At 38.3% G+C, this 13,135-nt stretch overlaps 1 protein-coding gene across 4 annotated transcripts in view; it reads left to right on the forward strand.

Annotated features, from left to right (window-relative positions):
• LOC105932114 (NMDA receptor synaptonuclear signaling and neuronal migration factor) overlaps positions 1-13,135 on the forward strand; it is a 64,301-nt gene that overhangs the window by 25,946 nt on the left and 25,220 nt on the right. For all 4 annotated transcript variants that reach the window (XM_012871110.3, XM_036139814.1, XM_036139813.1 and 1 more), the window contains 3 exons: positions 642-708; positions 1,639-1,644; positions 11,572-11,624. In XM_012871110.3, the coding sequence (XP_012726564.2) occupies positions 642-708; positions 1,639-1,644; positions 11,572-11,624 (126 nt within the window). The remainder of the gene's footprint in view (positions 1-641; positions 709-1,638; positions 1,645-11,571; positions 11,625-13,135) is intronic.

The raw sequence follows: 13,135 nt of genomic DNA on the forward strand, positions 1-13,135 counted from the left end.
ACCTCTTTAAATTTGTAAAATCTCAAAAAGGTAGCATTTTCAGTGCTGTTTTGGCAGTTGGACTACCCACAAAAACTGACTATAGAGACTAGTTAAACCTGGACAGGTTTTATTTCAAACATACAGTAGTTTGTGCTTTCTAAAACGACTGCTGATATTTTTTCTAACAAAAAAAAAAAAAAAGCCAAACTTTTGTTGTCCCCAAAACAGTGCTAAACTCTCTCATTTTTGCAAACCCAATATTGTGCATTGCCTGGTGTCATAGGCAGGATGTATTGTTACACCCCTAGATGTTTTACTCCCTGATGTTTGATCAGTGTTGCTAAAACAGACAAACACACACACATAATTTCAAATACATTTTTTTTCTGGTCTGTTGGGTTTTAAAGGGTTGGTGTTAGATGTGAAGTGGTGGTCTGTATTTCCTGACTCTTCGTCTAACCGTCCCTCCTCTGCTGTCTCTTCCCCTTGCTTCTCCCTCTCTCCATTTGTGGAGTGGTGCACTGTGAGGTGCTGGTGCTGTCGCTGGTTTTGTGCTTTTATTCTACATTCATTGCAATACCTGATCAGTACAGTGCACTAACCTGTTTTTTTTTTTTGTCCACTTAATTTGGAATTCCCACTTTTCTCTCAAATTGCAGAGGAGACCAACTGGTTCCCCAAAGAAAACATGTTCTCCTTCCAAACAGCCACAACAACAATACAGGCGTAAGTTTCCCACACTTTAGGCATGCAAATGTAAACTTTGTCAAGACCAGAACATGTCTACTGACTAGATGTTTGAAGTAAATACACAAAAATTGGACTTAGGATCAACAGAATGGACTAAATAAGAGTGGTCTCAAAATGATTTCTATGTGATTGACTTGGAAAAAGCTTCTTCCAAACCTATTTAACATTGAATATCTTGTTAATTGTTAGTTGGTTTTTAGTAATAACACTGTACTTTTGACAGGCAGAATTTGGTGCAAATAGACAGTTGATATGTAAGTACAAAGGAGATTTACACAAATATTCAAAATGTATTTTTCAGATTAAGTTTGCCAGTATAGCTATTGATAAAATACAGCTTTAGCTTTAATATTGCCCACTAATGAGCCCCACATAAAAAAAAACTGAACTAATGTCATATTCGTAAATTAGAAGAGGGGTTCCAAAAGGGGTTCAGAAGTATTTTTTATCAGTTTGATGTTATATTTTGATCTTAAATGTGGCGTTTTCATTAGATTTCAGCAAAAACTATCTTTATTAACAGAAATAGGGGCTTTAAAACAGTCTGTGAGTAATTATTCTATATAATGTGTTAACCTTAGCTAATTATAAGAAGAATAGTTGTGATTGATGATCAGCGACTGGAGCACACATAACCAGAGTTTATGTAAATAAGTAAAATTATATTGAAATTATTATATAAGGGGCATCCCAATACAGATTCTTGCAGGTCACTCTTAATGTAATGTGTAATGTGGAACCACTGTTGTCAACATAGCAATATTTAAATGTTGACTAAAGGATGGTTATCATATGGAGTTATTAGCTACTGTAATGATTTATTCATGGTGGCCAAACACTGACACAATTCTCTGTTTCGCTTCCCTCTGTTTATGCTTTCGGATGTATTTTGGGAACGTCAAACAGGATATCGTAAGTATTCCTCCGTCTCGTGTTTTCTTTATTGTTAATCACTGACATCTTGACCTTACCTCCTGCTCCTTAACAACTAGTGTGTGCAATTAACCTTCATCCATATGTTAAATCGAAGAAAACAAGTGATTGCCCAGGAAAACTAAACAATCAGACAGTGTGGTTGAAGGCTACTGTTGCAGTCGCTTTCTTTTGACCAAATTTACATAAAACCGTTTTTGAAGCTTCTGTTTGTCAGTTAAAGCGTGTCAGCTATGAGCACCATCAGCACTAATAAGAGCTGTTACAAAAAGAGCCAAAAAAGCAGAAAGTTACAGGATTTTCATGCAATAGAAGGGATAAAGTCCAGCATAATCCACTGCATCCGAGTTGATGTGCCAGGCTGAAGTCGAGAAAACGACTCTGCTGGATGACCTAAGCTCTGCAAACTGGGCACAAACACACACAGACAGATAGCTTTACTCAAGCCATTCAATATCTCTGTGGTAGTCACGAAATAGTGCAGTAATCCCGCTTCGGAGCTGTCCTAATTATCACTGAATCTGAGCAGGCTGACTTCAGCTGAATTTGAAAATGAGCGTGGAAACTGACTTTGTCAGATTGGGAGACATAGTTCAAATCCTTATTTGTTTTTTTGTTAAGTCTTTTAGTTACACTTCAACAGAAGGTTAGCTGTCATTTTAAATAGTTTAGGAGCTAAGAAGTTCAATAAATCCTCAAACAATCAAACAAATTCGATCATGGTAAGATAAAGCACCTAAACGCAACACGACCTTCCTACGTACTGGTGAGGATTCTCAGTCATCCAGGTCATGATCATTCCAAAAAAAGTTAAAAAACAAAACAATTGGACTTTTTGCCAAAGTTTGTAGATGTTTCGCTTTACATCCAGAAAGCTTTCTCATTTCAAATGTCTAGAGTAGTGTGAAGTACCAAGCTTTATATCATTGCCCAGAAATGCCTTGTTATGGCTTAGATAACATGCAAATTAAACCGAAAGTGGTCCATCCCTTAGCAATGGGGTTATCTAAGCCAGAACTACCTTCCTACAACCTGCAACAAAGACCAGCATTACTACTGCAGCATAGCTAACAGGAAGTTAAGAAAGCAGCTTACAACCACCATGAGAAATGAAGTTTCTTGTCCTGTGGCAACCATATATACAGATTGTTACAGTAATAAGTGCGTTCAGTAGTTTTCAGCATTGAAAAACCTTAAAACGTCAATAAATGGCTGCCATAAATGAGGTTTCTGCAGAGACGAGTCATCGCTGCATGCTGTCATGCTTTAGTGTATCACTAACATGGATCAACTGGTTCCTGTGGTAACTGCTACTATGATTAACGCTGATGGTTTCTTCAAGATAAAACTTTAACCTCCCATTTCTCCGGCTCTCTGCAACAGCACAACGTACCTCACTAACCCAGCTAACATTTGCTGCTATCAAACATAAAAATGTGTAATTGCTACTGTGGTCCACAGCACAAAACCTATTCGTCTGGTCGTGCGATTAGGGGATGAATACAAATTATTTTGTTGAGCATATATTTAGGATGGGATTTATTAAAGTAAAGTCTGTCTTAAACCAGTGCTGCCTTAAGTCTTTCTTAAACTGTGAGACAGTTATAAAATTCAGTCCTATAGAAGTGATCATTTTGACCTTTGTTCACTTTTTCAGTCTGGCTTTATATAAGCTATGTAGCAGTTTTGAATGTTGTTTTTTTTTATTTCCATTTTTTAGACCAAACCGTTTAGTTTTCTAAAATAAAACAACCAGTCATTTGAATAGGAAACAAAAACAAAAAATATATATATTTAAATTCATATTCTTGAACAATGGCACTTTCAAGCCTTTTGATGCAGACTTTTTCCACTGCTATAGTAAAACTGATAAATACTTTTTTTTTTTCCTATGATGCTTTCCAAAATCTCTGCGGGAGAGTCACATTTTGCATCCACACAAAAAGGAGAAAAAGACAGCTGGCTGCTAGTGCATGCACTGTGCTGCGCCATCATTGTGTTTGATTCCCGTTTTGTTCCAACTACAAAGAGGAAAAACGACTTGGGATTCATCTGATGGGGACTAATGGTGCAGGTGTTAAGAAACGAGCTCTCGGGAGAACAATACACAGGCCTCGGAGAGCTGTTGAGGTGAAATAAACATGCTTTGAACTGTGGACAATGGTGGTTGCACATTTTCATGTGAGTTGTTTCATGTCACGACACTAGTTTCAAGTAGAAATCTGGGGTTTGCTCTGACAATTGTTGTCAAGTTTGTTACAAGATCCGAAGCACTGCGTTAGAAAATCTGTTGCTACAGACGTCAGTTTTCAAACATAAAATAAACTAGTCTCTTTTTTCTTGATGTGTAATTTTATTACAGTAAATGGACACATTTTAGAGCATTCATTCCTATTAACGTCTTGTCATATTGAAATAGCTTATAGTATACACAGAGATGCATGCGTTTGTGTTCAGCCTTCTCGAATCAACACTTTGTAGCTGTAGCTAACTACAGCTACACCTGCAAGCCCTTTGGAACATTTTACTTCTAGCCTTGTACATTTAGAGACCAAAAATACCGTCCAGTAATTATTTACAAAATAGCACTGGTGAATGTCGCTTTTGGGTGTTGGCATAATTTTACATTGGGATTTAGGCCTGGTCTTTGACTGGGCCATTCCAACCCTGCTTTTATGTTAAAAGGTCCATTGTAGCTCTGCCTAGCTCTGCCTATTTCTCTGCACTTTATATGTGAGCCAAAAAGTAAAATATTTTGGCAACATGTGTGCTAGGACCACCTACATATTACGTGTTTCTTCTTGCCACTCTTCCATAAAGGCCATCTTTGAGAAGTGCACAAGTTGTAATTGTTGTGTCGGCAGATTTTCCCACTTGAGCACCTGGATATATGAAGCTCCTCCACAGTTACAATTGGCCTCAGTTAGTTGTGTTTGATTTTATTTAGGATTATCAGAGGAAAAGGGGCTGGATGCAAATGCACACCACACTTTTAAATTTTTTATTTGTAAAGGGTTTTGATGTTTATGCATCTTTTTTCGTCCATTTAAAAATTATGTCCAACTATGAGTCTCATTAAAACTCCAATAAAGCACATTTAAGTTATGTGTTAGATTGTAATGCGACAAAAAGTGATATACTTCAATGGAGATGAATACTTTTGCAATGCATTGTAATTTGTGTTGATGTAAAAGCTTCCAGCGTTAGGAAAAAATGCTAAATCTGCAGATAAATTGAGTCCAATGTGACCTATCAGTCGTATGCATTAAACTATGGTGAGAGTTTTGAGCACTTTTTATTTTTTGTTCTAAAAATTATAGCGTTTTCTGCACAGAATGCACACACCCACAATTAGCTCTTAGTGAACACATGATCTATTATCTTTAGCCGAGAACAGTGTTGGATCCAGTTTGAGCAAATGTTGGACAACTTCACAGGATCGCCGACAACTATTAACGCCGATCAAGACACACTTTGAAAGCGACGATTTTCACACCAAGCTTGTTCTCGACGTCCAGCAGACCAAACACAGTCTAAGCGTCAGAACATGGGGCTTTAAAGAAAAACTTTTCTGCCTTTGGATCAGATCATTTTCAGGGTTTTAAATCTGCAACGAGAAGGATTTGCTCTGTAAAAATAAATAAATAATGAATGCCAGAGATATTAAACATGCAGCAGAGAGTGAACTGCTTTATTGAAGAGAGTTCAGAAGAGAGAGAGAATGCGCTGGATAAAAGCATCCATGACTCTGGTAAAGTAGAAAAAGTTGAAAACTGCCACAAACTACCCCATGCTGTTATTCTTCTCATTTTGAACATGTCAAACTAACATATCGCAATAGGTCATTGATTCAGCTTTTCTAATTAATATTAACTTTATACCCCATCCTGGCTTGACTGTGTGCTACAAAGATAGACTGCAGTTTTGTTTTGAGCTGGTTTAAGCTGTTTTTTTTTTTTTGTTTTTTTGTGGTCAAACGTATCCGCTGCTATCCCCACTACTGAGTCTCATTCATAGCCTAACAAACCTTGCAGCTAGAAGCCATGGCATCAGCCTCCCTGCACGGCCCTTCCCCTCCCTATGCCAGCAGTCTCCCTCTCTTATCCCTTTAATACTCTGCCACGTCCTGGCAGGGCTTTCCGGGGATTTGTGCAAAGAAAAAGAAGAGAGAGGGAGCAGGATACGGCAGAAGTCATTCTGAGGTACGACGCGTCCCCCCTGAAAGGCGACGCTATCTTTAAATGAAAGTTTCTTGTCACACTGGTTATGGTTGGTGTCTAACCTCTGAGTAAACTTTGGGATCAAAATCTGCGACATGAAGGTGTGAGGATGTCGGTGAAGGGGGTTCATCGATCCAAAATCTTTGGATTTCCTTCTTTCCGTGAAGTTCTGTTACAATTCAAAAGGCAAGAAATGACAACGTTAAAGCCTTTGGATAAACGGCGTGAGATTATTCTGTAGCGCTCGGAAGGGTGGTTACTTCGCTAGCAAGTTCAGAAACCATCCCACTCAGACCCAGATGCTCTGTCACAAAAGGGCCAGATGGTGACACCGTGTGACACCAGGCGGTACATCGCGGTTCCTTTGACATCTCGGTGTCATCCATCTGCGGCGTCACAGTCAGAAATCCTGCAAGTCGCTTCGTCGAATTCAGCAATGTCTTGCGCAGATTGCAAATATTAGTAACCGTCAGAGGTAAATGTTGCCAAATTATTCACCATGTTTCCTTCTGCTGGAAAATTATGGGAAGGAATTGTGTTTAATATTTTCTCAATCTTAAAAGGAGGCTCATGTGTGAGTAACTTAGATCCAAATAGTTTGTATGAAGCCTAAAGGCTCCATGACATTATGAAGTCATGTGATTGGGATGTTACTGATGAATATTGGACATTGCTCGAGATAAATCCACATTTTGCATGCGTGCCTCATCCCTATGTCCAGCTCTCTTTGTGATCTTTAGCATCTTGGCCACTGTAATCTATCTCAGGTGTGGGCATATGTTGCAGGTAAACTCCACCTGATAAACTAGCCATGCATGTGTGCACGGGATTAGATGTGCAGCCCCCTTCAACCCAGGACCTCGATATGCTACCAACATGCTAATAAACCACTCCAACCTCCCCCTGGAAAAACAGTCGGGGAGCTGGCAGGCTCAGTGGCGAATCATGTGCGCCCCCAGAAGGCCTTGCCATTACCTTGCAAAAACCTGCCACATTCTCACTGATTTAAAGGATTATGGACGGTTCATCTGCATGCACAAAGTCCTGAAAAATATTTAGCAACTATAATTCTCCATTGTCTTATTTAGGCACTCGTAATTCAAAAAGCTCGTTCATTTCTGCCCTGCAGGAAATACTTATCCACGCTGAGCTGAATTTCAGAGCACCCAAAAACCAGATCAAACAACGATAACAGTTCCAAGTGAATAAATTACAGAACAACTTGTTTTCCAGTGTGAGTTCCTTTGCGTCTTTCTCTGAGATGCTGCCATGCTCCTCTGCCAGCACTGAAGGAATGTGGCATTATATGTATTCTAGATGGCAAAATGGGACATTATTAAAAGAGTCGCAGGAATTTCAGCAGAAGACAAGGGACTTTTTAGGAAATAAAAGAAAAACATTGCTTCTAAATGTTCTTACTTATTGATCAAAGGAAGGCAGGGAAATAAAAATGGAGGTACAAGGTTTTTCCCACAGACAGAGAGGAATTGCAATCCTTTTGCAAGACCTGATATTTGTGGTCTTAACAGAGGCTTTTTGATGAACATCTATCTGTTAATGATGTTGGCAATTAATCAAACTGATCTATTTCAGCCTTTTTTCAAGTGTCTAACAACACGTTTGGACTAAAGGTCTCAGGTCTTAAGGGGTTAAAGTAAAGTATTTCTAACTTAACAAAACATACCTAGGATGCCCATACCTAAAGCAGACATGTTTGTTCACACATTACATAATTTAACTAAATCTTGCACCTTTAGGAAGAAGAAGAAGAAAAAAAAATACACTTATCCGTCGGGGCCTCAAAAAAATGGCTAACAAGAAGCCAAAAGCAGACTGCCTGTTTGGGACAGATAGTCACACTTAATATTCGACACAGCAGCCAGACCTGCTGCTGTAAACCCAGCCCTGCAGGCACAGTCTCACCTCTTCCTTTAAACTAAAGGTGAAGATATTACAGCTAATATTGTTTTATCCAATTTAGTTATAGTAAATAATACATTTTATTTTGTGCAACAGAGTCGCAACAACGATCTCAGAAGAATCTCGATCAGCCTTCGTTTATTGCAGGATTTTATTGTCGTTGTATTTGAAGTCTCTTTATCTCTCCTAACCCTTTTATTGGTTCATAAATAAATTAAGAATGTTTTAACAAGGATACACAGCAGGTAGCTTCAGTGTATTTGTATCCTTTTAGTTCAGTCATGATGAACATTCGCTGAAGGTTAAGGTTTCAGATCACTGGAGGCAAACTGACGACAAAGAAACTGAATAAAAATGTCCTCTCCTCTTCAACACGCCCCCCCCCCCCCCTCACCCCACACCCTCCAGGTTTATGTGCTTCCCCACCATCAGATAAACACACTCCCCACTCTCACACAGCCACATGCGGAGGCCATTAATAATGAGTGTTGGCTGGTTGCTTGGAGCACGGATACTGCGTGTCGAGGCGACATGGGAGGGGCTCAGAAAGATGAAAGGGTGTTTATCTGGAGCTTTTGCATAGAACATCATGTCAAAAACTGACAGCAAGTCATAGGGCGAAAAACAACGAATACCTTTGTTGATTTTAAAGGTACTAATAGTCACCTCAAGTGGCAAATACTAACGCAAAACTCTGTAAATATAACAGTTTTGTCCGAAAAAAACAAACTTGCAGGCATCTGACTGATACAAGGAAAACCGTGGATGCTGATAAGAGATGAGCATGTGTGAATAACTATAGATTTGTAACATTGTTACAGAGACAATGTTATGATGGATAATGAATAACAGTGCATGTAGTTTGCTTTTAAGGTCAGCATTTCTGTTCTGTCCTCAGGAGACAGACATGAAGCTTCTTATTTATCAAGCTGAATACATAGTCCTTTCCAAGACTAGAGTTTAGTTTGCTGCCAGCTGTTTCAGTTAGCAAAGAAGTAGAATAAAATAAAGTTAGAAAAAAAGCAAAAAAAAGATTATAATCAAAGTAATTTTAATTGTATTTCTCTGTATTGATGAAATGTTTTGACTCCATTTTTTTTTACTTGACTCAGTTGATGTTTTGTGGCGATTAAAAAAAAAGCAAGGCCTGGAGTTTTAGGTTTCAGCTTTATAAAATAACCATAATCCTATCATAAAAGTTATAAAGGAATTTGGTTTTAGAAACTTAGCAAAGAAACGTTGTAACCTGAATCTAATTAAATGGCGTAACTATATAAGACAATGCAGCAACCAGTAACGTCATACATTTTATATTGCTTATTGTTAAAATAACAGTAACCCACTGTCATTTTTGGGCCGCTGTTGACTAAAATACAGTTTAAACCGCAAGAAATGATTGCTGTAATTATTATATCACCATTGTATGGCTCAGCCAAGTGCAATTATTACTGAATGTGTCGTTCTTACCACTTGTAAAACTTACAGACTGAGAACTGAGCTGCAACAGAAAACATTTATTGTGCAATTGTCACAATAATACCATAAACACTAAGACATAATTTGAAATGTAAATGTAAAATATTATAAGCAAACCTTCTGGGCTTCTGTTAAAGTACAGCCCTCCATGCCTAGCAATCACAAGTAGCTGCAAGACAGTTGACTTCAAATCTTATTCAGTTTCTTTTGGATCTTGCATTTGATGTGCTTTTAAATCACTGGGACCACATTAGCTGTATATTTGGAGGGTTTTCAGTGGTAGTTTTCTGTTCAAGGCTGTTGCTGGTCTTCAGGATGAACACAATCGTGCAAGGACTAATATTGCAACGACGACTTCGGTTTGATACATTGTGTTGCTCTTCTACAATAATTCTCAAATCAGGTGTTACAGCCATATTTAGGGATAGTGTGTGTTGTATATAATGTATCCCTTACCATTACCATTTTACACTTTTAAAGGGGACATATTGTGCAAAACCCACTTTTTTAGCCCTTAAATACATGTTGTTGTGCACTCTAGGAATGCAGAAAAGTTTAATGTACTCTTTTCAGGTGCTGCGTAGATATCTTTATATTCCGTTTGGATCATGTTTTTCATTACGTTCAGTTTTTCTATGTTCTACATTACGCTTTTTGAACAATTGTGTCACAATATTTGCTGCAGACCTGCTAAACAAAGTCATGGACTCCTGGCTTATTAATTCCACAAATCCACAGTTTTTATTTTTAGCTGCAGTTTTGTAGTCTAACCTGGGGGATGCTGAAGCTATAAGTGGATACGTCAAAATGTTCGGTTGTCGGGGGTATTAACCAAGGCAATTCATTACACCGTCCTAACAGGGAGGAGGGGACCGCTCCTTTAGATTTAAAGAGACAGCACCAAAACGAGCTGTTCAGAGCTGCACCTCAGAACAGGGGTAAAAGAAGTGCTGTGAGGCAACAGCAACAAGGAATTCAGATCAAAGCATTGCAGTTCCACTTTATATAGACCTCAACGGAAGGCAGTAAATGTGAAAAGCAAGAACTGAAAAGCATGATATGTCCCCTTTAAATGAAATTGAAACATATCTCTCTAACCACCAGGTAACCACCAGAACTCTTGAATCCAGATTAAGTGCTTAACTCTTATTCAATTTCATGTACCTGTTTTTAGTAACCGATTTGTAAATGTGTTTGTTTGACTGTAATTGGCTGAATCTTCTGTCTTAATTATGCACTCTTGTTAATTGTGAGGTGATGTTATACTGCCTGTCTAGGCCAGCTCTCACTAGAAAAATAAATTTAAGTCTCAGTAGGATATTAACTTGTTAAATAAAGGTAAAAAGAGTACTGTCTTGCAATGCTGCACTAATTGTGAATTACAAGTGGAAGCATAGGATGTAGTTACTTTCTACCGATTCTCCATCACACCAACACATCATCTCTGTGTTTCATTAGTCACTTAATTTGTCTCACTACAGTAATAGTCTACTCATGGTCAACTGAAGCACACTATAAGTACATTGTCATAAATTGTTGCACAGCATTGGTCATCAATACATATTCAAAGAGAAATATGATCAAATGATCGGTTATATTTAGAGACTCAAGGTCTGATAGAAATAATGAAATATTTACACCACAAAAGCTTCTTTTATTTATTTGTGTGGCATCTCCAACAACACGGCATTATTCAGATGTATGTAAAGGAGCAGAAGTACAGAATAAAACCACTTGTCACTTGAACTTTCATTGCACGAGATACGCAAACTAGATATTTGGTTTGCGAGCCCATTGGTTGCTTTAACATGTTGACTGTTACTTAAGGGGAATGAAACACATTTCATTATGTAATTTCTTTATTTGCTCTGCGTCTGTGTCTGAGAAATAAAAACATATCTGATGTTGGAGTGTGCTTTTGTGGGTTTTCCTCCTGGCTGATGCATGAAGACACTCCTAGCTTTCAGATGTGTACACAAGAATAGATGTTACTGTCAAAATTATCTATACGGCGCATTTTACCCGACAGAGTAATAAGAGAGTTATGTTAAACCAACGTTCTGCCTGTGAATCCTATTTTCTCCTCACGCTGACAACAAAATGTGCACGCTTTATTTACCTAATAATCCCTTTTCAGCCTTTGAGAAAGTCTCGACAGTAAACTCCTCTCTTTCTGATTTGCCCGGCTCTCCCACCCGCCTACCCCTTCCTGCTTCTCCTCTTCACGTCGTGGTCCTCCATCCCCTTCTCTTCCGACGTCCCTCCTCCACCATGATCTGGCTACCCACAGGAACTTCCGGAAGCATCTTCGGATGGTGGGCAGCAGAAGGCTTAAAGCGCAGAGTGAGTCATACGTGTGTATGTAAACGGTTGAGAGGTTTGGTCACGTTGACTGCGATGTTACTCACCCCACCATCATCATCATTTCTTTTTCTCAACTGTTATTTTGCATGTGTGTGGCACCAAATCGTTGCTCGTTTGCTCTACTTTTCCGAGGTTATGTATCCAAACGGCGTATATATTAGACGAGGCAAGACTCTGCATGGTTGGACTTGTGTGCATGTTATGTGTGTTCGATGAATGTCTTTTCCTCGGTTGGTGGCAAACTGCAAAGTAAATGTGTTGAACAAACTTGGAGAATTCAGAAAAGACAAGGTTGGAGTTCTTGTATAGGTCTGAGAAAAACAGCTGTTCATTAGTGGTGAAAAATAGAATTACACTTGTTAACATCTGTTGCATTGTTTGGGTTTTTTCTTTGTGCCAGGTGCATTCAAAGAAATCCTAGTGTGGTTAAAAAAGAATATAAATTAAAAAAAATCTTATAATTGCTTTTTTTCCATACAATTATACAGACTGCGCTCTGTGAACATAGCACATTCTATCACAAAGCAAAAGATGTGGAGGTTTTTGCGTCAAAACGTATTATTAATGGTGGAACAATTAAATATTCAAATCAGTTAGATGCTTAATTATTTGACAAAATAGGCAAAGCTTTTTATTATTCCAATAAATGTGAGTTAATGAATGAATAAATAAATAAATAAATAAATTGGATCAGATTATACACTTTCTACCCCAGATTATTGGAAACTGTAATGTTGTGCCCTGGGCGGTTCTAGACAGGGGCCAACAGGGACCAGTGCGTTTTGTAAAACTGGTCCTGGCTCCGGTACTGAAGACAGAATACAAAATAAATGTCTTATGTTGATATGCGTTGGCACCGAAACCATAACTTATTGCTTCCTTGGACCAATTTCATTTTTTTACCTTTACAGTTTTACTTTAACAATGATTTAAAAATGAAGGTGTTGCCCTTTTAGCTTCAGCTGTTTTAGATAAGATCCCATTTTTCATCTGCTAGATCAGGGCCTGCAGTTCCAGAGCCACCAGAAGCTCTTTGGCTCATTTAATATATTACACAATGAAATATTGCCCTGTTATTTATTCATTTATTTTGTTTTGTTTCTTTCTTTTGTTCTGTGTCCCTACGAAAAAAACTTTGCCCACCCTGACTCCCCGGGTAAATTTGGTCTAGAAGTGCCACAGGTTGTGGTCTTGCTTTCATGCAGTGGTTCATCCAACCATACAGCTCCAAGATGGCTTAACGCAAGAAAACCATCAGTGCCATATTTTATAGTCCTCTAAATCACGCAGCTGTTGAAACATAAGTTCAATGCTTCTACGTTATAACAGGGTTTCTGCCATTTCTTTTCAGAAGTGTTCAACCCCTCTCTGTGTTACTCTTTACAATCACAGCATTTTCATGGAAACTTGATTTTTTAAAATTATTTTAACGTAGAGTATTTTTCTCAACACCTCACTCTTCAGTCAAAAAGACATTAATGTAAAAGCAG

This window comes from Fundulus heteroclitus, chromosome 8, assembly GCF_011125445.2.
Source record: "Fundulus heteroclitus isolate FHET01 chromosome 8, MU-UCD_Fhet_4.1, whole genome shotgun sequence".
Taxonomy (NCBI): domain Eukaryota; kingdom Metazoa; phylum Chordata; class Actinopteri; order Cyprinodontiformes; family Fundulidae; genus Fundulus; species Fundulus heteroclitus.